The sequence below is a fragment of the Cottoperca gobio genome, chromosome 12 (assembly GCF_900634415.1).
Source record: "Cottoperca gobio chromosome 12, fCotGob3.1, whole genome shotgun sequence".
In the NCBI taxonomy this organism is placed as follows: Eukaryota; Metazoa; Chordata; class Actinopteri; order Perciformes; family Bovichtidae; genus Cottoperca; species Cottoperca gobio.
In genome coordinates this window covers 15,665,803-15,691,491 of record NC_041366.1, presented here as the reverse complement: position 1 = coordinate 15,691,491, position 25,689 = coordinate 15,665,803, and the positions used below count along the sequence as shown (strand labels likewise).

At 40.8% G+C, this 25,689-nt stretch overlaps 3 protein-coding genes across 6 annotated transcripts; all 3 read right to left on the bottom strand.

Annotated features, from left to right (window-relative positions):
* Positions 1–467: 467 nt before the first annotated feature.
* On the bottom strand, positions 468–3,567 carry car15 (carbonic anhydrase 15). Its single transcript, XM_029444049.1, has 8 exons — positions 3,519–3,567; positions 3,380–3,409; positions 2,231–2,407; positions 1,848–1,993; positions 1,650–1,742; positions 1,326–1,392; positions 1,073–1,233; positions 468–976 (listed from the first exon to the last, which is right to left on the bottom strand). Exons 1-8 carry the CDS (start codon positions 3,565–3,567, stop codon positions 749–751), a joined length of 951 nt encoding a protein of 316 aa, XP_029299909.1. The 3' UTR covers positions 468–748.
* Positions 3,568–4,753: 1,186 nt separating this feature from the next.
* dgcr2 (DiGeorge syndrome critical region gene 2) lies at positions 4,754–19,808 on the bottom strand. Of its 4 annotated transcripts, none has more exons than XM_029444946.1 (11): positions 19,391–19,808; positions 12,950–12,982; positions 11,915–12,037; positions 9,681–9,767; positions 9,351–9,561; positions 8,785–8,861; positions 8,520–8,702; positions 8,221–8,424; positions 7,812–7,964; positions 7,284–7,520; positions 4,754–7,196 (listed from the first exon to the last, which is right to left on the bottom strand). In XM_029444946.1, the coding sequence occupies exons 1-11, from the start codon at positions 19,470–19,472 to the stop codon at positions 6,979–6,981; spliced, it is 1,608 nt and encodes a 535-aa protein (XP_029300806.1). In that variant the 5' UTR covers positions 19,473–19,808; the 3' UTR covers positions 4,754–6,978. The 4 variants fall into 4 exon arrangements, with proteins under 4 accessions (XP_029300806.1, XP_029300807.1, XP_029300809.1 ...); XM_029444947.1 differs by having other exon boundaries at positions 7,812–7,961; XM_029444949.1 differs by lacking the exon at positions 12,950–12,982.
* Positions 19,809–20,210: 402 nt separating this feature from the next.
* ess2 (ess-2 splicing factor homolog) lies at positions 20,211–25,657 on the bottom strand. Its single transcript, XM_029445482.1, is given in 11 exon segments — positions 20,211–22,172; positions 22,380–22,495; positions 22,600–22,709; positions 22,844–22,946; positions 23,092–23,225; positions 23,345–23,462; positions 23,720–23,740; positions 23,742–23,890; positions 24,076–24,159; positions 24,285–24,453; positions 25,242–25,657. Coding segments are annotated over 11 exon segments (1,425 nt in total). The 5' UTR covers positions 25,389–25,657; the 3' UTR covers positions 20,211–21,898.
* Positions 25,658–25,689: the final 32 nt, after the last annotated feature.

The following is a 25,689-nucleotide window of genomic DNA, read 5'->3' as shown; positions in this document are numbered from 1 at the left end:
AACAGCCAAATCCTTTCAAACACATCTTCATGATTAACACTTAGCCTATTTGCCTTTGTTTTGCTTTTAGGCATGCTAGCAACACCATGAGGTTGACATTTAAGTTTTTTGTTTAAATATTTTTTAGTTTTTAATCGAGCACCAATATCAACATTGTCGACATTTTTAATTTAACCATAACTTTGTTTTATCTTCAAAACTTCCCATCAGCCTCGGCTGCACTTACCGCGTGTTTACTGCTAATTAGCAAACGTTAGCATGCTAGAGCGTAAACTGTAGCTGTAGACTCTTTTCACTTTGACTAAATGTATATAGTTTTATTTTACTATTATCACTTACATTCTAATACGAAGAGTAACAATATATGAATTTTGTCTGACCACATTAGTACAAGTTAGGATTGTACCTGTTCAAGAACAAGCTAGGAGTGCACACATGGCTGCTATCATAAACCTTTTCAATGAAAGTTCACATTATTTTAAACTGTTAGTAACAAGACATATTTGATCACATTTCTGAATGCACTAATGGAGTTAATCCTGCAAAGACAGCAGGGCACACTCATGAAAATACATTTAGTAACAATTCAACATTTTACAGTACATTTCTTCACAGTTTTTCTTTTAAAACATATATATTTGTTCTTTGCTCATCTAAATGTCATTGTGGAGTAAAGTGAGTGGTGAAAACATGCATCTATCTTTGTTTGCTGTTGCGGTGTTTTTCACGATTTGGACTTAACGTGGCGTTAAAGTCCAGAGATGATGAAGCTTCCCAGCAAAATGATTTGAAGCAGATGCAGAGACACAGCTGACATGAGGGGGCGACTGGCCGTCCCTGTGAGGAGTTTGGCATCTTTGGACACGGACACGATGCGACTGAACGTGGGGTGGATGTGTCTGAAGTTTTTCTGCAGAGGTGTCACCTGCTCTGCGTCCTCCTCTGTGGAGAAGATCTGTGAGGTAAACTGAGCCAGCTGAGGAGAAACGAGAAAGGATTATTTACAGCACTCTGAAAAAACATATAAGTTGTTGTTGTTGTTGTTTTTCAGGTAAAGACTGAAGAGACCTACTTGGGACCATGAGATGTAGACGGGGACTTCATACAGAGTCCACACAACCACCTGAGAACACGGGGGGGTGGTGAGGCTGCCGTAATAACGGTAATACTGACTCATGTTGTTCTTTGGCAGAAGGTTCATCAGTGGGAATGGCTTGATTTTAGCGGTCTGGCCTTGGGGGAGGAGGCACAGCCGTGATGAAAACACCAGTTACAAACAACACAAACAGCAGGCAGGAGTGAGTTTTCTATAAGTGTCCTCTAACCTTTGTAAGCGACAGAGGACAGCTTTTGTGATATGAGTCCAAAGTGCACATTGTCTGCATAAACAACCTGCAAGAAGAATAAAATCAGGATGTATTTGTATGCTGCGAACAGCGTTAGGACAGATTATTAGTTGCCCTGGTAAAAATGTAATAAGTAGCCAAATGTAATTATTTTATTTACTTCATCAAAGTAATGTACCTTATTACATTTGATTACTTAAACTTAAACCAGGCGGTGTAAACCTCACAGCAGTATTCAACACTGATTACTGTCAAACCTTTGCTTTATGCTTTAATATATAAAACAAATGTATATCAACTGACATCAATGAAGAATCCAAGAACAGCGAGTCCTGTGGGATCGTCCAACGCCGCCGTCAGATTCGGATGAATGGACTTCATGTTGACTACGTGCATCTAGAAGCACATTTGAAAAAGCACAGACATTAAGGGAAAGCTGCACTGCACCGTCCTGCTGCAACAGTTGTTTGGTGTAAAGCTCGTCTACTGACCATACTGTACCTCCATCGGGTATCTGCGTCCGTCCACCGTGTGTTCTGATCCGTTAGTGGCCGGGCCTCCCCAGTGGAAGTGCAGCTGGATGGTGTGGTACACATCTGGAAGACCTCCACCGCTCACTGACATGCCGCCGCCAACCTGTAGCACGACTAAGAGCAACCGGAAACATGTTATAACAAACGTGATACAGTGGTGGAAAGTAACCAAGTAGATTTACTCAAGTTCTGTACTTAAGTACAATTCTGAAGTATTTGTACTCTTACTTGTCAGAGAGTTTTTCTACACTTTGGGATTACAACTTTTACTGAAGTAGAAGACCCGAGTACTTCTTCCACCTCTGATAATACACACGTGTATATCTTCACTGTATGTGCGGCGTTATTCACCAGAGTGTCCGTCGTTTTTAAGCGTCCAGTGTCCCGTCTGGATCTCTTCGAAGCCCTCTAGATGTAAATATTCCAGAGACTCGTTTCTGGTCATCTGGTGGTCCAGGTTGATGGGAGAGTGATGCTCTTCAAGTAAAGGGTGACAAGACGGGAACATGTCTCCCCATGCATAAGGGTCTGAGGGTGGCGAAGAAATACACGTAAGAACCAAATACACAAGTGAAAGATCAAACAGAAGACGTGTTATCTACATTAGTGGTCTCCAAGATAAACCTCCAAATGATTATTGTGACAGGAAAGAAGAAGAATATTGAATCTGGAAGTGATTTCTTGTCGCTTTTCTGGAGCTTTTGATCAAATCATACGATCTTCCTCAGCAGATGTTTTCCAATTACAGTCTTTAAAGACTTCTCGTCCACGTTGGCTTAAAATGTAAAGACAGAGTTCATTCTTGAGCTTGGAAACTGTCAAAACATTTCACAGCAAGGTCTATTTAGTAGATGTTCCAGAGCTTTCAATCTTAACACGCCCTCTTCATGTTGTCATGAAACTGCAGTGGATGTTCAAATATGTTCTGATTCTTCCATCTTGTTTTGTCAAAGACAGTTTCCAGGGTGAACTCACCGCTGAAGAAGATTGCCCAAAATGTCGTCCTCAAATGTCAAAGATATTCAGTTTCAGTTTTAGGAGTAAAGAAACCGGAGAATATTTACATTTAAGAAGCTGGAGTCATGGAATTTAAATATTATTCAAACCGATTAACCGATTATCAAAATAGTTGGCAATTAATTTCATAGTTGACAACTAATCAAATCATTTTTGCAACTCTAAATGACACAATCTGAGAGGCTTAGAGGAGAACATTTGCTCACAACTCAAAGAGAAATTCAACTTGCCGGGGTTTGCAAAAAGGCGCCGCTTCATATTTAGGGGTCGCCAACCAAACCCGGCGACAATATCTTTAAAACGGATAGAAACAGAACTTAAATTGTATAAAATGATGGTCTTTTTCAGTTGTTTTAATGTCTCATTGGCCACTAAAGTATTCACCAACAAGTGGGGACATATGAGGACAGCTCACATTTTAATAAGACATCATATCTTTTTAAGTTGCTCTCTGTGGGGTTTAAAATGTAAAAGTTTACTTACCACAATGTGGCTCATCGTAACAGTAGTCCTCTGGAATGTAAAAAATAGCAATATGTTGGCAAGCATCATTTTTCTTTTGTTGAATTTATAAATGACACATTACAAATATAGTTTGCTGAGACTCGAGCAGGACCCTCACCTGAATGAACATAAGAAACGACAATGAGGAGAGCCGCAGTCCAAATCATCGTAGGGTCCCGATGGCTCCAGACGGACAGGTGTCGGTATCTGAGGTAGACTGAAGATCAGTGCGGACGTCCTGCTTAAGTAGGAACGGAGGTGAAAGCCGAGTTTTATTTCTCTCCTGGTGTGATCAGTGAAGCATGTCATTACCAGTCTAGTGGTCTTTTCTGATCAACAGGCTCATTGATGCAGCACAGCTTCACCCCCTCCAACCCCCCCCCCCCCCCCCCCCCCCCCCCATCCACTGCTGCCAGCATAGATGCCCAGTGACCAGTAACAAGACCCATTCATCTCCTGGGAAAGTCAGTGGATGTGTGGCACGCTGAATTAGAAGGGGGCAGAATATATATGGCTTCATATAAGGAGGCTGTAGAAATGCACCTACACTGCATCTGGATTCAAGACACTTATTGTGTTTTGAAGAAAGTACATATAGGGACCAGAGTCAATAGATACAAAGTAAGGAAGAGAAATGTACCAACACAATTGTATAAGGAAACAAAACCCTATTATTGTCTGAAATAACACATTTAATTCCGTAATTGTCTACTACAGTAACACTAAAGCAATGAAAGGACATCCTCCTTATTTAAAATATAACTACGGCATCCGTTAGGAAAGTTGAGTAAAAGGGGATATTATTCAAATGTTATCTCGAACACCTGAAATAATTAGTGCTTTCCGAAAGATATTGAATTATGAAGCACATAAAAAAAGGCCGGTCATTAATCCTCAACTTGACATTTTTATCCTTAAAAACCGTGTAATAGTGTTTTAAGTGGATGTTACAATTCAATCATCATCTTCAGCGTTACGTCTCTCCCATCCAGGAATAGATTATGTGATTCTGTCACTACTTGGTCCGTGTGAACAAAGCCTCTTTTCTTCAGCCTCGATGCTCTCCAGCAGGGTATCGCTGTCTCTGCTCCGCCTGCTGCCTTATGAGTCAGAGTGAGGTGCGCTATATCCGCTTTCTTTAAATTATTTGAATCTTGTGATTGCCCTGGATTGGATTTATCTAACAACCTCCTTCTCACTGTTCGGGGGGGGGATTTCCCTGCATCTCGTCTTAATCTTCGTTGACATTTGGTCACTGCAGACGGAGGACTCAGAGCATCTAAATGTCGTGATTGATGAGGTTCAACTTAAGAGTTCAATACGATGCTGTGTTCATACCCACTGACGCGTGACTCGTCCTTCATGGTGCAATTTATTTGGCATTTGATTAGATGTACATCTTCCTCATTTAAAAACACAAGCCTCCCCCCTGCAAATGAAGCATTTTTAAAAATGTAAAAGGCTATAAAATAAAAAGTCAATGAAATGTAGCATTTGTTGTATTATACATAAAACATTTTAAATCCAATCAAATGAGAAAACGAGTGTAAATGCAGCCGTTTGGGTCATGGGCAGGTTTTTTGATGCACATGTTAAACTATATGCAGGAGTCTTTGAACCTACTGTACAGGACAGACAGAGATAAAAAATGTTTCCATCAAAAGAAAAATCTCTCAGCATGCCAAATGATTAAAAACATGCACCGCAGTTTAAAAAAAAAAAAAAAAAAGCAGGTTGAAAAATAAAAACAATCAAACTTGATGGGAGAAAAAACAAACTTCTCATATTCACACACACATGCAGACGCAACTTTTTCCCACAATTTATGGAGATTTTGTTAGTTGGATAATCTGCTGTGTCAATGACAAATGTGTCAAAATAAAAATGGGGAACAAATAAAGTTTTATACATACATTCAAACATGACACACAGACAGTCATTCAGACACATTTACAGCTGGTTTCTTTTCTCGAGGCAGATCAAATGCGGTTTGAATGCTGGTGGTTGTGCGTCGACTCTGATCTAACTTCAGGCTTTCTGAAATTCATCCTTGAGTGAATCAAACGATTGTCGTCAAAAAGGTTTCTAACAAGTTCCAAATGTACAAGTTTACACTTTTCTTTTTATTACAATTCTTTTTTTGTTGTTGTTTTTTTTGTTTTTTTTAAACTGCGTTCCCACTGAGGAACAAGGACGTCAACAGACCCATCAACACCAAACAGAAAAAGACTCGCAGCTACGGATCTTCATCAGTAGCTGAAAACAACCTCAGCATCAGTTGTATCGCGTGAAGACCCACACAAACAAAACACATCAGGAATGGAGGGGCAGCATCCAAATGTGACAACTAACACATTTCTTTGCAAAAAACAAAAGCCCTGATTAAATTTGAGGGTTGAGCGTGCAAAACATTGAGCTTTGAATCACATGGTTCAGTTAGCAAGTACACAACTATGCTGCGAAGAGTTGATGATAAAGTAAATACAATGGGACCATCTGCATGATTAAACCACTTCATGATTGGAACAGTTATCTTGAATAAATTTGATGCTGGGACATCATCCCTAATCTTCACACGTACACTTGAACAGCTTCATCGCTCTCGCTCGCTGATCAGTTGGGGGGGGGGGGGGGGGGGGGCTCAGACTGCGTCTATCCCACAATAAAACAATCAAGATTACAGCCTGCAGTCATAAGTTATCATCAAAAAGAACACAATAACTAACTCATATTTATCAGTACCACAACATTCCTTGATACATAATGCCTTGTGTCAACATCACCTAATATAAACCCCTATAGCAGGAAACTAACTGTACTTTCTTGCCAGGTTAAACCTCTTAATTACAAAACTTTTGCAGCAAATATGTGCTATAAACCTGGAAGACAGCTTCATGTATCAGACTAATAAGAAAGTGAGGAGACCGTAGATTCTTATGGAGCGAGTAGAAATCAAGATCTGGGACATGCCGTGACAGACGGGGCTGATGAGAACATTATTGTAGCCTGGAGACCGACAGATCAACACAAATATGTCCGTTTGAACAACAGTAAGATGCAAACTAAAACGCACACGAACATTAGCTGGCTTCACTGTCCGTCTGTCACTCTTGACCTTGTGCTGGACTGTGATACACAAGTATAACAAATTTGACCGGCACAGACCTGAAGGGGTATTTACATCATGGCTTCTTGACCAATCAGGCCAACTCTGAGATGTTTCAAAAGCTTCGCTCAGTCGATGTTAAACGTAAAAGTGCCGCCTCAATGTTTTTTTCTTCTCTGTACAGAAACAGTCCTTTCTGCTCCCTCAGATGTTAACGTAAAAAAAACAAAAAAACAACACTCTGAAGGCGAACTGCAGACGAGTCTTCAGAACGAGGGCATCCTCGCACCTCAAAGAAATGTGCTGCTTCAGACATGTCTGTACAAACTTTAACTCTCCTCCCTGCGGTCAGCATTTAAAAATAAATGACACGACAGTCCGCTGCGTCCTCTCCCGGGGAAGAACGCACTCATGACCTTCCTCAACCAGCAGGAAATGTCCGGATGCAGCTCCCTGCCGTCCGTCCAGAGTCCTATACGATGGTGCTGAGGGAGGAGACAGAAGCGGGGGCGTGGCCATCTGTCGGGGTTTCTGGCCCCACCAGGAGGGTGCTGCTATCTATGGAGTCCTCCCTCTCCTGAGAGGACGGTACAGAGTCTGGCACAGGACCAGAGGTGTTGGGAACATCGGACTGGAGCCCGTTTCCCATGGCGTTCATCAGGCTCGGTACCATGGAAACCCCGCCGTGTCCTGCAGGTAACGACAAAGAGAGGAAATGAAGACGAGGGCCTAACTCTGTACGTGATGAGATGCATGAATAACAGGATCTGCGCATACCAAGGTCCACGTAGAGGAGGCTGTCGGGGTTAATGGAGGCTTCGTACGGAGGAGGGGGGTCGTCGGGGTGGTGGATGTCGGGGTATTTGTAGGCTGCATACGGCGGAGGAGGCTCTTGGAAATGGAAAGCGCCTCCCTCTCCATCATCAGACAGATGCAGGGGAGTGAGGCCGGTACCAAAGGCATCCGGGCCGTAGTCAAAGCCTGGGACTCGTCTCCCAAGGTTAAAGTGGTGCACTGAGCGAAGAGAAACGGAGGATGATGTGAAATTCCTGCACTTACTATACATCAGACTTTTACAAGATGTTTTCCTCAGTACGTTTGAGCTGCAAGAGTCTGAATTATTGCTCAAATAAGCAATGAATGTTTACAGATGTTGGTGTCATGCCTTAAGAACTTTACACCTTTTTTTTACTTCTTTGAGAAATACCAAATCTGAACTGAAGCTTTGTGTATCGCAAGCACTTGAGATGAATACATTATTTTTGTTTAAGAGTGATGTGTGTGTGACTATCTTAAGATGCTCACAGTTTCCTCCAATCAGAGTTTCGATGCGTTCGCGTCTCCGCTGACGGAGTCTGTGCACCATGAAGAGCAGCAGAGAGAGGATGAGGAAGGACGAGATGCAGCTGACGATCAGTCTCATCCCGCTGGCCATCGAGTCAAACAGACTGTTTCCATCTGAGGAAAAAGAGGAAAAAACCGACAAAATCAGAGAATCACACACGGAGCTCGTTCGAGCTCCTGAGGATGAGAAACGGAAGTTTCATGTCTCATACCCAGCGTTTGAATAATATGTTGTATATCTCTCGTAGTGTAAAACATTGAAACAGCCACAGGTTGCAAAATAAATCAAAATCGAGTAGATTTGTGAGGAATAAAAACTTAAGGTTTGTAAGCAGCATCTAACACAAATGTTCTGCTCATGTGGCAGTACCTGGGTCCAGGCAGGTGAACTTGCAGCACTCTTTGGGATCCTTGCGGAAGTGCTGGCAGCCCTGCGGGCGCTCACACAGCGCGGCCACACACATCTCAGGCTCGCCGTCATGACACGTGCAGCTCAGACACGGGTCGTCCCCCTTAGGGGTGAAGTAGTAGCCCTCGTTTACAACGTTGTCTTTTATATCCACACACGTTTGCCCTGTTCGGAGACAAAAAACAAAACGTTGTTTGACTGGAACAAAGACAAATAGCCGTCTGCACATTTCTGATGGAGAAGTCTAAATGAGCACATACTCCTCTTGCAGAGGAAGGGGAACTTCTTGTAGCAGTTCTCAGCATGCCAGCTGTGCAGGCCTCGTTCATTCATGCTTTTGATCTGAAAGCGCTGCAGCTGAGCACAGAAGACGTTGTCCTGGGTGGGAGACGCCTCTCCGAAATTAGTCAGACCCTCAGGTGGCAGAAACACCTGCATCGACCCTGTTGACAAATTGGTTTTTTTAAAGCATTACAACAATCATGTTTTATTACTTGGCTTTCTAGAGCACATGAAGCCACATACCTTTGTATGCGACCTCCCAGCGGCCCTCCAGGGAGTGGTTCTGATTGGTGATCACATATTGGTAGCCCACCCAAAACCTTAAAAAGAAAATAAAGTAAATTGCTAAAATGTTTGAATTTACTGTGTCAAATGGTCCATTTCAGGGTTTGTGCATAAACCAGAGTTGAGCACTTGAAAATGCCACTACTGGCCACTAGATGGCCTGCGACCAATGAGAGAGCACTGCAACTCCCCCTCCTCTGACACGCTGATACATTTCACTGTATGTTATTGACACTCAATTCATAAAAACAAAAAAAATAAGACCTGCAACTTAAATGTTTTGATCTCTAGAGACTGAGTTGAGCTGTAAATAAATGAAGGCATGCATTTCCAGCCAGCTGTTTTCTGCGTGTGCAGGGGTTGGAAAGTGAGTGTTTGTCTTTGAGATGGGAAACTATACAGGAACTTAAGTTAAGCGATTAACTGGTGAATGGGTGGATCAAAGGAGGGGATACTCGGCACAGAAACGACCCCTGAGTTAAGTGAATAATGTACGACAACCTCAAAGTCTTAGTAAAACTCACTTGCACTGGTCCCTGCGCTCACAGACTTTGTCGTCAAAATCCACCTCGATCTTCAGTATGAACTGCAGCTCCTCGTTGGTGACGAAAGTAGCCAATGATCCGTTGACTTTCTGACACGTATCCACCGCCTGCCAGTAGTTCTCGTTCCTCAGGTACACTTTGTAACAGCTGGCCGTCTTCTCGTAGTGGTGCCACCCGCTGGGGCATTTCTCTGTGGACGGAGAAGAAACTTTAGCACGGTTGATAAAACGCTGCGCACACACACAACGCAGATTAAACAACTGTATAAAATCAACGACATGTAACCGGGGAGTGAAGTGAGATGCTTACTGTTGAAGCGCACAGGCTGAGCCACACCGATGACGTCTTCTACCTGATCATATCCGTTACCAAAACGAAACCTCTCCTCCTTTATAGCTGCACAGAAAATGAGTCATGGTCAACGAGTGTGTTTTTGTATTTGTTATACAATACTCAAGCTCTGCCTGATAAATCCATCTTATAAATCATGTGTGTGCAAAACGTTTGTTAAAAGTTGCAAATATTGTGACTAGAAAATGTGTGAAGGAAGGAGTCTTACTAGAAATGTACAGGTGATTTTTATAACCGTTAAAGGAACAGACAAAAAGCAGGAGGAGTTGCAGGTTAAAAAAACAACAATTTAGCAGGTTTCAGTTCCTTCTCATTTGAATTAATGCAGAAGAAGAAGAAGAAGAAGAAGAAGAAGAAGAAGAAGAAGAAGAAGAAGAAGAAGAAGAAGAAGAAGAAGAAGAAGAAGAAGAAGAAGAAGAAGAAGAAGAAGAAGAAGAAGAAGAAGAAGAAGAAGAACTCAGATCCCCAAAATAACACAAAAACTAAACTACTTTAAGAATCTATAAAAAAACAGAAATTTCTTTAAATGAATTGCAGTTATTTGTATTTCATCTTGAGACAACACTATTAATGAAACTGGTCTTTTGTTTGCAGCCCGGCTTACTTTCGAACCGTGCTTGTTGCCAACTGGATATTTAGTTAATACCTTTTCCTCTTGAAGTTATAAGGTTGAACAGTTTCCGCTGGCGTTTGTCTCGCTGGAATTAGTGTTAGGGATTGCTCCACCTCACCATGTTATTCAACAAAGAGCTAATCCCAAACAACATTGATTTCCATGCGTGCTGTTGATGTAGCAGACAATAAGCCCTCGCCGAGGCATGTGTGAGCATTGTTTGGGTTTTTCTTAACTTCTTCTGAAACCACAGCTACTACTAGAAACGGGTAAATACATGATGTCTAGCTTGCAAGCTTTTTCCCCATTCATGATAAATCACCAGATTTGCTTCTGCACATACAGAATATTCTGCATTTGCTCTTGTGTTAAGTTATTTAACAAGTAATCTTTTTAAACAAACAATTCCTGCTTTTATTGCCTGTTCTACAAACGTGGTTCTCCTGAAGAATGAGTCCAGTGTTACGCAGTTAACAGTGTTGTTGGCACCCTACAGCGTTAACTCAGAAGCATGCACAAGCACTGCTGTGCTGTATAGAGGTCACATGCTGAACTCAATCCTTTCAATAATTCCTATTATGCGGTCACAGATCTGGGGATAAGGTCTCTCTGGACTTAAGAGGGGGAAAAACAATAGGATTTCGGTCAAAGGCTTAGCACGGCAACATCCATGCAGTGTCAAAGAGATCAACGAGCAGTAAACAAAAACAGAGACACATGTGCAGCCACTCAGAGTGTAACTCTGCCTCCCGCTGCCATCTGACGCTGTCAGTCCAGAGCTGCTAGTCCTGAATTCTGAGTCCCTGTGGTGGATAAGGAGGATTTTTGTGTAGCTGCAGACTTAAAACCATATTTGAGCCTTTTGGTCAAAGTAAATCAGCTGGATTGAGCTGTGGTTGAGGTTTGAAACACTGCAAATGTGAAGTCAGAGATGCATTTTGCGCTCACACTACACCAGGGGTGTCAAACTCATTTTAGTTCAGGGGCCACATGCAGCACAATTTGATCTCAAGTGGGCCGGACCAGTAACATCACAGCATAATAACCTATAAATAACGACAAATCCAAATGTTTCCCTTCGTTTTAGTGCAAAAAGTACACGTACACTCTGAAAATGTTCAAATGTAATGAACTATCTTTTTACAGAACATTATGAACCTGAAATTTCTTAAGAAACAAAGGAGCAATTTCAACAATATTATCAGTTTATAATTTACACATGTGCGTTACAACTTACAGATCACAGTGTATCTACAAAGGCACAACACATTTCATCACAGGTATCTGGAACAGTATTTTACTTTATACTTTACTTCATTTTTACACTTTGCAAAGTCATCCCACGGGCCGGTTTTGGCCCACGGGCCGCATGTTTGACACCCCTGCACTACAGGCTTTTCATATGTGGTGCGCATGCAGCACTGAACATCTGTGAATGTCGCTCCATTAGATCGCAGTGCATCCTTAAAACATTCTAGGTGCATTCACACGGAGTCGCTATTCTGTCCGGAAATCAAATCACGGTACGGGTGTTGGGTAACAGAGAGGGTGTAAAAGGGCTTAAGTGAGCTATACTCACGGGGACAGTCCATCTCGTCACTCTTGTCCTCACATGCTGTCCAGCCGTCACACTGCCAGGACATTGGGATACACTGCATCTTTCCACTGCGGCAGGCAAACTGCCCAGGGCTGCAGCGCTGCTCTGAAACACAACGAGAGAGTTTGCGTGGTCAGAACCGGCACGTGACTGAGACTTTTCCAAACAAGAGATAACCATTTCCAGCAGAGGACTGAATGAGGCCACGTGAGCTTTTAATGGCGCAGGTGATAAAATAAGAGGTCTGAGATGATGAAGGGGTAAAACTTTGGGGAATACATACAGATTTGTTTATGTCCTTGCTGATAGTGACTTAAAATCACAGTCAAATAAGACCAGCACTATCACTGCACCAGTGGGATGAACCTTAACTAGCAGTATAAATACACACATGTTAGCCCATTCACCAATAGGCTAACAAAAGGTGGACATAAAAGATAATTAGTTTTTATCCTGCAAAGAAAAATCCACAGCGATTGGCAACCTTATATGTTTATACTGATCTAGTAAAACAATAAGCCTTTTGTAAGCACATCTAAAAACAGGTTAAAGTTCAGTTTTTAGGGGAACAAAGACTTACAGCAGACACACTCTTAACGTGTTTTGTCTGTCAACACCCTTCAGCAGCGGGTCTGTGCTAAGTGGGTCTCCACGCCACCATGTGCCATTAAGAGCTTCCTCTTTCCTCGTGTGATGAAAGAACAACTCGAGTCTAAAAGCAAAAATCAAACTGGTCCCAACGATGTTATTGATCACAAACCGTAAGAAAAGTTCAACCAGCTGTCATGCTCTTGTTTTTAAGTTGAAATATAAACTATATTGGCTACTTAGCAAATGTAATATATTCGCCGAAGATGTTAAGAAAATAAAAGCAATCAATGTTTTCAGGCTTCTTGTTTTGTTGTTCTTGTGACCATTTGAAAATATCAGTAAAAAGGTTCAAACTGAAAGAGCTGCTGACATATTCTAACAGAGACATCGACAGCCACTACACTAAGAGATAAACTGCGTGCTTACCTGACAATAATCTTGCCAGAGCTAGCCGCGGACCTGAAACAAATAGAAACAATAGAGTGACTGTGCGTCCATGTGTTGTTTGTTTAGGGGACAGTATCGTCCCGTTTGTGCTGCTCGTTATGTCGTCTATAAGGATCTCTATTATTTATCTCTCTGGCATGCGTCAGTAGAGGGTACTTCACGCCATCTGTTCTAGGATACAGGTGCTTATGTTCACCTACAATGGAGCTGGCCCACCCACTCACATGACAAATATAGCAACACTATTTTTACTGAGGAAGCTCAGAGCTATTTAAAGTGACTATTGTTTCATCTGTGTACCGCCAACCAGCCCAGGTGACATGACCCCACACAGACCAGACGTCCAGCTTTTATTATCCCGCAGTGACAAACCTACGCTGGGCTTTAATACAGCGATTAAAACACTACTGGAGTTCTGACTGAGACACAAATGAATGGTGAGCCTGGAATAAGAAAACAAATGTGGGCATGTGGCAAAGTTCAAATGGAAAAGGATTTATTTACTTCTACAAACCAGATATGATAATAGATAGTAGAGCAGATAATCACAGTGCAGCCTTACCAATACCTTTCAGAAACTAACCATTCAGCTGGGTTTAAATACAACCCAGCAGGACAGACCTTTAAAGAAAACATGATAAATCATATTTTGAAAAACAGCAATCTCCCATTACACCAGATGCAACAAAAGGTCAGAGACATTGCCTTATCAGGTCGTATAACTTCATTTTTGCACAACATCCTGCTCTCTGTAATCACTCAGATCTAGCTACTAGGGCAAGGTTAATACAATATGATAAAAAAAAAGTGTTATGTGCAACCCTGTATAACATTTAGTCCAGTGTAGTTGTGCTGTGAGCTTCCTGTTTTTCTAAAAAAGTCCATATATGGGGTTAGTTCAAACGTTGTTTATGCAGTGTGAAGCACCAGCAGAGTAAGAGAGCTATCGCTACATGGCGCCGTGCTATTATCAACTATAAATGAAAGAGTCAACGTAGCCTTTAAGGCCGAGATTAAAGCAGATCGGCGTCGCTCTGCCTCGAAGGTGTCTCATACAGCAGACGTCGCCTTGTCCTGGTTAAAGTGGATTGAGACGCATTACAGCGGCGTCTCGGTCTCCTGGGACTGAATGCATTATCATCAATCCCTCGAGCCTGAATACGTGTTGAATTGATGGATAACATTCGGAGACCATGTATCCCAAATGTGATGTGAATAATTAATGCATACAGAATAATAGACTAGGTAAAACATGCTTATGGCTTTCAAAGATGATAGTCAATCTTCTTTTTAAAGTGCCTTGCCAGATGTATTAAATGATGTTCAAATATAATATCTCCATCATATTTAACAGTGTAGATACTATTTTATGATAATATGACTTTAACAGCGTCACCAGAGGGAGATTTGAGCATTTTCCTTACCTACATGACTACAGGGTGACCTAACAAATCCTGACAGCGAAAGCTTTTCTTATTTAAATCAAGATATTTGTTCAATAATACATTTTGTAATAAGACTTGTTGCTTTGCTTTGTCAGCTTACTGGGAGGCCAGCGAGCAAAGAAAACGGGTTATCTAAAATGTAGCAGACTCTTTTTAAGCTTTATCTGCATGTTCTCACGGCTAGAAAATAAATGCCTGGTTTGTGCTTTCTGTGGTTTGAATATAAACTTGCTGCCAGCAGATAAAAAAAATGCTTTAAAAGCCTCAAGTTGAAGCACACTTCCTGGTGAATGCCGTGGAGTATCTGCTGTGGTTAACAGCTGCTGGAAAGTTCTTCTTTCCCTTCCTGTTTGGTAGGGATTTTGTAAGAGAGAGATTTTACTGCACACATTAGATGAGGAGGTTAACGTTTTGATGTGAGACAAGCTAGAGGAAGATGATGGTTTATAACTAACCACAATATGCTCGATGTAAGATACACATGCTTGACATGCATGAACACATCTTACTGCTGTATATACCGTAACGCATATGCCTGGGCATCGCTGCATTAATGACTGATGTATGACAAATGGAGAAGCTCTTAAGGGCATGGGCAAAAAAAACCCATCTTATTGAGACCATTTCTCTCCCAAGCTTTGGATTTTGTGATGTCAAAGTATTCAAATGAGTGAACACTGAGACATGCGAGTCTCTGCATCTCTTACATAACACACGGGAACATACAATAAAGACTATGAACTCAGTCTAACGGAAGTAGAAAGGCACAGTGAACTGGCTTTGTGCACACACTGCATCATCTCCAGCCGCTGGTGATTCACATCAACAGTGAGACTCACTGTTAAAGGCAGTGAGTGGGTATGGGCATTCATTCCTTGTACCAACTCACACTTAAAACCAATATATTTTCTTTGCAATGTGTGGATGAATGCACTTCGGGTCAAATACTTTCAAACCAAGGCCGTTTGGTTTGCAAATCATTAGATGGGGAAGCCTACATAACACCAAGCGCAAATTTGCTATAGCTGCAGACACTTAAGTGCATGCGTCTGCTCGTTCAATACATTTCATGAAATCATAGCTTTGAATGTCTGCCTTCATATTTTATGACATCAATAAACAAATGTTTGTTATTGTGGTTCTATAAACGTAATTTATGGTGCTGTTATTGCTACTAGGACGTCCCGCTGATACAAGTGCGAGCCTCTGTTTGACAATTGATTATCTTTGTTGAATACATTTGGACTTTACAACGCTCTGGAGTTATTGCAAGTGTTTGGATCACACGAGTCGAAGACAACTCTCCGCAGAAATCACCCAAATCTAAAGTCTATAAGGAGTAGAACACTAATGATATTAATGTAGCCTAATTCTTATCTACAACTGTGGAATACAGAGTTCAAAAAAAAGATTTGTTTTAAACTGCACGGCATTCGAATGTTGATTAAGAATTTAAACGTTAACGTTATTAATGAAGCTTTGAAGTATTCGGTACAGCCCTGGAAATGTATGTTTGTTGCCCTGAAAGGCTTGTCACTTTCACTTCTTAGTACTTAGTAGAAATACGCCAACACTTAAAAGGGTAAATAGAGTTGCTCTAAATACAGAGCTGTAGCACTCAAGTTTATAATATGAGGAGAAAAAAGATGTTAATATCATTTCTAATCTTCCTGGGATAAAAAGGAAGATCTTTAGGGACCTAGAGCATAACATATCCATGATCTACAGCAGGCAGCTGCTGGGAGATCAAGTACAAGACTCTTGGCTTTCAAACGTATTGCAAGTCTGAACACAGAACTCAGCTCTTTCCCCGTGACACTCAAGTGTCCTCGCAACATTTTCACTTCCTCCGCATACACTTTAAAACGTCTCAACAACACAGGACAGCAGCAGGAGCAAAATGCTTCAGGTGTGGATGTCAAAAGGTCACAAGACTCTTCTGTGTTATTGTAACTTTGAAATACATCAATATAGCACCTTACTTAACTTTTCTCCCATTTTAAACCAATAATCTAAATCAAGGATTGTCGTTTTATGTCACGTTGTAAGTGCGAATAAAACACTTGAGACAATGAACAGTGGAAAGTAAATGATCGGCACTAAATCTGCTTCCAGTTGGAAGAATACAGAAATCAATGGACCGTGTGCCGTTAGAAAGAAAACATAATGTAGGTTGAAGACTAAATATTGTATATGCACTCCCATTAATTACCAATCACTTGCCTTACCATCAGATCAACAACAACAACAACAACAACAACCGTGCCTTCCACAAGTTCTGAAAACTTTACTTCAATAGTCTTTCAAAACATATATAAACTCGCTGAAGCTGTAATTCTGTGAAAGTCTTTTCCGTTTGGCTCGAAGCAGAATGGTCTCGACAGTGAGGCATCGGGCAGAGCTGCAGCAAACAGTCGATCGACATCAACATAATCACCAACTGTTTAGATAATTGATTAATAGTTAAAGTACTTTTTCATTAAAAGAATATGGAGATTTCTGTTTTACAACCGTATTAAACTGAATCTTTGGGTTTTGGACTGACAAAACAAGACATTTAAAAAAACACCACCTTTCCAAACTGGGATGGACACTTTGACATTTTACAGACCAAACGATGAATCGATTCATCTAGGAAATAATCGGCAGATTAACTGATAATGAAAAAAGTTGTTAGTTGCTGTATCAGGTGAACAAAAACACCCGACTGACTGGTGACGGATGATGTTTGTCAAACGTTTAACTACAGTCAACTACAGCTGCTGGACTACAGACGTCTAACTCAGAGGAGATAAACAAAGTTCAGTGGACAGACTGCGGAGGTTGATGGCGGTGTAAACGCAAATCAAGATTACAGTCTCGGACATGATCAGCCCACCAGACTCTGCTAACTCCACCTGGTTCTAAGCTGCTGTTTAGAGCCCGCATTGAAGTAGTTCAGTCTCTTCTGCCTGAGCCTCTCATTTCTGAACTTCTGCTATTGCATTGGGCAGACGGTTGGGAAACACACAGGACAAATGGCCACGTTAAAATCAGGTGGACAATGTATTTATGAAGACATGCGCGTCTTCTTGGAGTCGGAGGGAACTGAAGCAACCGCATGCACATGTGATAACCATCGAGCCACCGCACCACGTACGTGTGTGTGTATATTATATTATATATATATATATATATATATATATATATATATATATATATATATATATATATATATATATATATATATATATATATATATATATATATATATATATATATATATATATTCACATCTACAGTATTTGTCACATACTTTTGCAATATTGTGCAGAGTAATGTAAAACATACACGAGTGTAAAACGTAAAAATACTTATATATAATAACATTTTGAATTAAAAGCACCTCACCAAAATGAGTCACTGTCTCTTGGATGGAGAATGTGTAAAGCAAAACTATATTAAAACACTGTGACATGTTAAAGTTGCCTGGCTCAGTGCCATATATCCAAAGTGGGTTGTACAAAACTGAAAACTTTAACCAAAAAGCCATTTCATTTTTATGATGCATCCTGAAAAGACACCGTAAAAATGGCTCAAGCCAACCTGTGCGACAGGACAAAGTGTTTCATGCTTACACCTGCTCAAACATTTCTTTATTTAATTATGTTCCAGCAAACTGGATTATTCTTAAACTGAATGTATAAGTCACGTGTGGGCATCACGGTTTGGGAAGCATGCACTTGATGTGCACCAGCATGCTCCACAAAAACGCATCCTCTGTGCCACAGACTGTGCAAAATACGATTAAACAGATAGTCCCTCCTGTGTAGGAGGCTTGGCATCGAGGCCACATTATCCCCCAAACAACTGGTGGTTTCAGACCCTGGGAATAAAATTAGGCACAAGGCTAAAGTACGGACAACAGATAACCTTCACTTCACTCAAGTTAAACGAAAATGTATTGTGTTCACTCTTAATAATAATAATTGTGTGCAGTGTTGTGTGTGTGTGGTTTTGTTAGGTACTCCTTTTTATTTAAGCGAAACAATAACGTGTTTATGCGCAGCTTGAATTGATAACAGTTTCTCCAATCCACATGATTGTCGGGATCACAAGATCAAGCCTAAAGGAAACCACAAGATGCTTTATGTTCTTGCTGCTTGCTTGCATTCAAAGCACAAGTACAGGCTTTCAAATTAGACAAATGATGTTAAATAATTCCCCTGTTTAAATCATAAAACTGGTAAGCATTAGTGATAGAAATTACTACCTAAAAAGGACTGTAGTGTGCCAATACTGTTGGAATTGGTCTGATTATTTAAAAACAAACATGCACACTATGGGCTTATTGAAGGTTTAGTATGTTTCTAATAAGTCACATATTGTGTCTGCAGTATGTGCTGCACACAAACGATTACAAGAATCTTTATGGAAGTGTCATGGCAATTACATTAGTGTAGTTTATCACTCTGATGTGTATAACTGTGTAGCTAAAGGATGAGTCATGAGAGGCACCTTTTGTGATGCAGGAACATGAATCTCTGACATGCATTTCAGATTACAAAAGCAGACACAAAACCAAGGGATGTAGAGGAGGGTGAACACACCTAGGTTAAAATACCTTCTTATAATACAAGTTAAATCTGTGTAACATCATTTCACAATTGTATTAATAAGTGTCAAAAAAACTGCCTTTCTATTTCATGTGGCCATGTTGACTGTATAAATCTGTAAGTGTTGGTCGTTTAGTGATTGCCAAAAAGGGTTTTGTTAGCCTACTTTTTTTATTTTTTATTTTACTACTTGAGCATCGACAGCCAGGTGGTCCTCCACGCCGTCCAGAAGGAGCAAAGCCCCGGGTTAAAAAGCACCAGAGCCCCTCGTTTATCGGCAGGCCTTTCCGCCTGACCTGCCGCTTTCTGCTTACAGCTGTAATCTCTGCTCCGAGCCCACGGGAGTGTAAGCAAAGGAAAAACAACTAGGATTTATTTACCTGTCCGTGGTGGGTCCGTTAATGTAAGGACGAAGAGAAGAGAGAAGAGGACGAAACTGCTGCTGTCAGCCTTTGGCAACATTTATCCTCCATTCATAGTAACTCCTCTATCCAGAAATTTAAAACATATACCGAGGATCTGCACCGCCGCCGCCCTCTCCCGAGTTAACACGTTAAACGTTTAACGCTGCTAATTCTCATTTTTATGCACTCAAAGTAGCAGCAAACGGATACAAATAACGTAAATAAAGCATAGTTGCACCGCACAAATGGTGGTTAATCTCGCCGAGCTGCTAACGTTAGCTAACTGGCTCAACCGTTAACGTCGTCCGTCCTCTCCTGCTGCTCGGTGTGGAGCGGCGCGGATCCAAGATGGCCGCGGCCTCTCATCACAACAATCCTAAATATTCTAACACCAACACAGGCTATCAGCTGGAGGAGCTGCCGGGGCGGAGTTTAGCTGCTTATACCGTGTGTGTGGGCGGAGTTTAGCTGTTTATACCGTGTGTGTGTGTGTGTGTGTGTGTGTGTGTGTGTGTGTGTGTGTGTGTGTGTGTGTGTGTGTGTGTGTACCCGTTGAGATTATTATGAGATGAATCCAACCCAAAGTATTACACACTGATGACTGGCGCAGTTTATCAAACAGCATAATGCGTTGTATGTTCAGTTAGTTAGGTTTATCAGAATACTTTGAAATAATGGTTATACTAATTAAAAAAAAAGATAATTAGATGTAACAACAATATCATTCATCATTCCAATAAGCAGAGATGTATTTAAAAAACCAAGCTAGCTAAAGTGGTTTCGCTCAAAGCAGTCGTGAAATGAGATTTGTCTTTATTCATTTGGGATCCTTTGAACTAAAAAAATGCATAAATATGCATTTCTACCCAAAATTATCTAAAATAATTTGCTTTCTGTAATGGTATTCCTTCTCTTCCTGGGACAGTCTGACCTGTTTGACCTTGTGCGATAGCCCCTGGGTCAAACTCCAAGCTGCTTTTGAGAGATTTTCATGGTTTACCTTTGTAATATTGGAAAACATATCAAATTACTTAACCTACAGTACACTGCCTGCATCATGTAGTACGTTAGGAACCCTGATCACACCATCAAAAGGTCATGGTTTGTTGTCAATAGAAGCAATAACCTCCTGGTGTGTACTATTATTGACTGCTATATTTACACTGTAAAATGTATCCTCGTCTTTCACATCCTCTGCACTCTCTGCACAAGAGAAATAGGAAGTTTTGAGCGGCATCTATAGCACGCACGCCCCCTGGCTTCCCAGAGGCGGAGACTAGAAGTCTAAGCAGAAAAAGCTTGCAGTTCTTCCTTGCATCCAACTATGTCAGCGTCATGTCAAATGACAGCGATGAATGCAGGAACAACACATATTGGAGCTGCAAACTCAGCTTTCTCTGTCAACGTAACATGCACTGAGGAATGCATTGCTTTAATCGACTACATTTACCATCAACACTGATTGGACATACACGTAAAAAGATAAATTTAAGGATCCAAATCAACATGCATATTAAACATCACTACTAAAAATGTAGCTTTGTGTGTAAGTATGTCTACAGCTGAGTCAAAATTATGCCAGACCTATAAACAAAGACTCCCTTGAAAAGGTAAAGTTGTAAATCAAGCCACAGTATGCCTGTGTGTTGACTTCCCCACAAATCAGGACAACTTCAACTGATAAATCCGGCTTTAGGTGACCCAGTAAACACAGAATAGTATATCAAGGACAAGGATATCATGTGGTGATACATGGTACTATATACTTCCTTTTGCAGAGCGTTTTTGAAAAAATTGTCCAATTTTTTATTATAATAGATTTTAAGACAAACGTACAGATGAATGATACTGAGCCGAGTTCTGTCTGTTAATATTTTCAAACATTTACACTGAGCTGTACAACTGAAGCTGTGGGATATTTCTGATTCTTTTACACCAACATAATAATGTGACGTTGGGGAAACCTGTTGTACGCTAACAAAACATGTCACTTTGAGTCATTTCTATGATGCGTAGACGAACACTGAACTGTCGTGGCAGCATGTATGGAGAGCTGGGCGACAGCTATTGGATGCCGTGCGCTAAAATCTCATTTGTATGCGTGATTCTCATATAGTTATAATTGTATTATCATTTAAGCATGTGCTTCTAGGTCGGTGGCAAACGTTTGTTAGAGTGGAAACAGATGCACAAAAATCTATGAAACTTGGCATTTGGGATAAAACGAAATCTAAAAAAATATAGTAATTAAATAGAATTTAGACACAAACACGTATTTCACAGGGATTTACATTAACCCATCCGTGCAAAATATGTAACAAAAAAAATCCTTAAAAATTCCTCGGTGATCCTGCATTTCTTCATCCAGTCATCCAGCTGAAAGATGTCCTCTTTAATTTGCGAAAACTGGGTCTGGACAATCAAGTTCTCCACATCATAATATGTCTGTTTTGCACAAACCCAGCAGAGAACAGCTTCCCTTACTTAGAAAAAGTCTGAGGCTTTCCGTCTCTTGGGAAGTTGCAGCAGATTGTCTGTGAGGGATGTAAGGTCCTGAGAGCCTGGCGTCTTGACTTTGTCTGGTGTTGGCGTTCCTGAGGGAGTGGCTGGGCCGCCGAAGGGGGACTTGCAGACTCCATGTGAGGGAGATGGGGTGTAACTCGCTCGGAGTGCTTTGTCTGTGTATTTGCTAGATGTCCGATTAACGAGCCTCTGCAGGGCGGGGGTGAGGGCTGGGCTCAGACCTTTAGGCGTAAGACTGCAACGCAAAATTTGATGAGGTCAGTTCATTTATAATACTATTGATTCCTTCACACCTGCACTAATAAAGAAAACCAGTTGCCTAAACTGAATACATTTAACCTTAACTTTCCCTTTTAAAAGACAGGAGGTGATAGATTCAGGAAGTTGTTGTCACTTGTAGAAGCAGATATAGTCAAGAGTGCAGAAGGTCAAATGTCTTTACCTTGCAAGGTTCTCTGTGACTTTTCGCCAGGCCTCCTGTTTCTTTGCACGGTTTTTAGCGGCAGCTTCATTGGCCATCTTTATACCCAGTCTCTCTCGTCTTCCTGGTTCTGGAATCTTTTAGAAACAACATCAAATGTCAACATTTTACAACTTAACAAATAATAAAAAATCAACGAGTTAAAAAAGCTGATCCACAGCTACCACTGATGACTCGGTACCTTAAATGATGGACCATGATTCCTTTCGACATATGGGCTGTCCGATCCATCCAGACGAAATGGGGTGGTCTCGATCTCACCCCAGGTCATGAGAGGCGACTCGGCTACACCTGAGTGGACAGAAACGGCCTTCAGTAATCTACTCCAACTGCAGGTAATTGTCGAATGAGACATTTATGGTAACATTTAGTTTCATCTGTCCCAGGACTGTTACTATGTTGAGGAGGATTTATGAACCACTTACCAGGTGCAGGGGATGGCATACTTTCAAAACCATATCCATTCACTGTTGGGGATTCATGTGGGATGAGCTCTTTCCCATCGGGGCCTACTTTACCCTGTTTGAACTGGACGGAAAACATGATACATCAGCAACATCACTCTTTAGTTAACATTTTTATTCAACAAGAATATACTGCCATGCAGAGACAATTCATTCGAAAGTATGGGGGCACATATCAATGTTTTTTATACCATATTCCTAAAATGTACCTGTGCATTGAGGGCTGCAGCCTGCTGAATCTGGCTTTTGTTGAGAGCTTTGCTGAATGGGTCTCCAACAAATCGTGTGTTCTTGTGCACTACCTCCCGTGGCTTCTTAAATTGATCATCATCGTCTTTTACACCTGAATAAAGACATAATTTGAAAACACATCAAAAAATCTAAGATCAAATACATGCCTTCAATAGGGATTTATGTCCAAAAGAAAAGAAAGGAAATTCCATCCAAGTTTGGTCTTCTTACCCTCTGGATAATACATCAAGGCATTCTTCGCTTTGTACTCCCATGTCTCAAGTCCAGCTTTGACACATTCAAGTGCTGCTTTCTCTGCTGATGGTAATGCAAGGTTCTCTTCATGGCGCTGAAAAATATTAGAAGTGTTTATAAATGTTTCCAATGTAATGCAGTGGTGTACTAATACTTGAATAATCGTCTGACTGACAGTGATCATCTGCCACTGCAAACAAAATTATGCAACACTTGTAACCATCAATGATGTGGTTTTCCGTGCAGGAGTAAGCTTCAAACTTGAATCTGACAACAAATTATAATAAGTCTATGTAGTCCAATGTAATTTGCTTTGAATTTAAATGACACTTTAATTCAGCAAATACATACCCGTTTGTATTCAGCCTCAGCCTTCATATAACCAGGAATGCCTCAGCCTCTCCTTGTCTTCTGCCAAATCCATTATCTGCTCAAATGATGAATTATCCTCACTGGTGTTTTTAGCAAGGAAGCGATCCAGACAGGGCAGTTCTTTCTCTTCCTTGTCATCATCCTTGCTCTCTATAAATACAAAAAAATCGATAGAAATAGGGTTAAATTACATTTGTACGTCCACTCATTAGAGTATTACTGCCAAACATGTTTTAATGTGGGACAAAGATCTGTGAGTTTATATACACACCGAAATAAAGCTCAGAACATTGTTGTGTTGCATGTTCTACATCTTAAAGAAATGTGATACTTACCCCCATCTAAACCTTTATTGCCAAGAGTGGAGGAGGGAGAGCTTGAGCGGCCAACTGGTGTGTCAAAGCTAGCTGGTGTCACATCTAACATACAAAGAAGAATGAAGGGGGGAAATTAGGAGTAAAGTGCATTCTGAATAAATATTTCCTTCTGTAAGTAATGTATAACAACATGAAAATACTGTGTTCAGTGTCCTCATACTACTCACAGGGTGCAGTAGACCGGGGTGTAGATTTTGTCAAAGATGAACCATATCGGATGGATATCTCTCTCATCCTCACTAGGTCACCAGTTTCCTCTGCTTCAAGATACTCCTTCTGCGCCTGCAATTTAGTCACATCTGGGAAGAAGTCCCGCTGGATGATCTTCTCTAAGCTCTGTAAGGAGTAGAAAGGAAGGTACATTTGACTTTGTAAAAGGTAATGACATATTTTTTTGTAATTAAACAACTAAGAACAATTTTAGAATTGATTGATTTCTCAGGCAAGCCTCCCTTTTACTCAATCTAGTGACTTGGCTGGCTAATGCCCAAAACAAAACAGGAATGTAGAGCTGCAACTCACTATCTTTTAAGTTATTGAGAGAAAACATGTATAGAGAGTAAGTGCAAATCACAAGACACTTCTAAATAGCTTGTTTTTTTCTGATTGACGGTACAAAACCGAAAGATATCCATTTAAAATTATGTAAAATACAACTGTCATTATCACAATTTATTGGCACAAAAATTTAATTAAAGTGTTATGTTGTAATGTAGTTATTAGCAATATTGTAGCCCATTACCTTTCTGTTAATCGTTTCAACTCTACAGGATGATAATTAATAGCAGGATAATGGACATTTTTATAATCCAGCATCTTAATATCATGAATGTGGCAAAACTACATACCATGATAATACTCTGATATGGATCCCTTATTATTTGTTTCCTAAAATAAACAAGGGATGGGGCACGTCTGATTTAATACGCCACTTTTTTCTTAGTGTCAAATCTTAAGGGCATTAAAGAGTTCTGGTATAACTAAAATAGCCATACGTAATCCAGGATTAACACCAAAACGTATGTTTATTAGTTACACTTAAAAGGCTAGTTAAACTGTTTATGTGCTAGCAATAACCGAGCTAGCTCGTCACTACGTCGTATCATAAACTGTCATTTAGCTACCTCAATGTATTGCTCTTCATCGAGGACCTTTCTCTTCGTCTTCCCCTTCTCCTCCTCCTCGGGATGTTGAAGAAGAGCCATTGTTGTGACCGTTACAGGGACGAGAGTCCCGAACAGCGCTTTCCTCACGCTGGCGCTGCCCTCCATTGTAGACCCTGTTAGCCTCTTAGGCTAAACGGCTAACAGCTAACGGCTATTCTTCTACGACAAAAACCGACTGAATCGAAACGGAAGGCGGGTTTTGTAGTTGTGAAAGACGGTTTAAATATTTAAAGCATATAGTATAAAACCACGCTGTTAAGACGATGTGAACGGCACTAACTACAACAAGTTAGTTAGCTAACTAGTTACCGTCGGCTAACTTCAGAACCAGCGTACAAACAACGTCTGAGTTGTTGCGTAACCGGAAGTTTACTGCCTCACAGGAAGTTTCCAGAATAAAAACGAA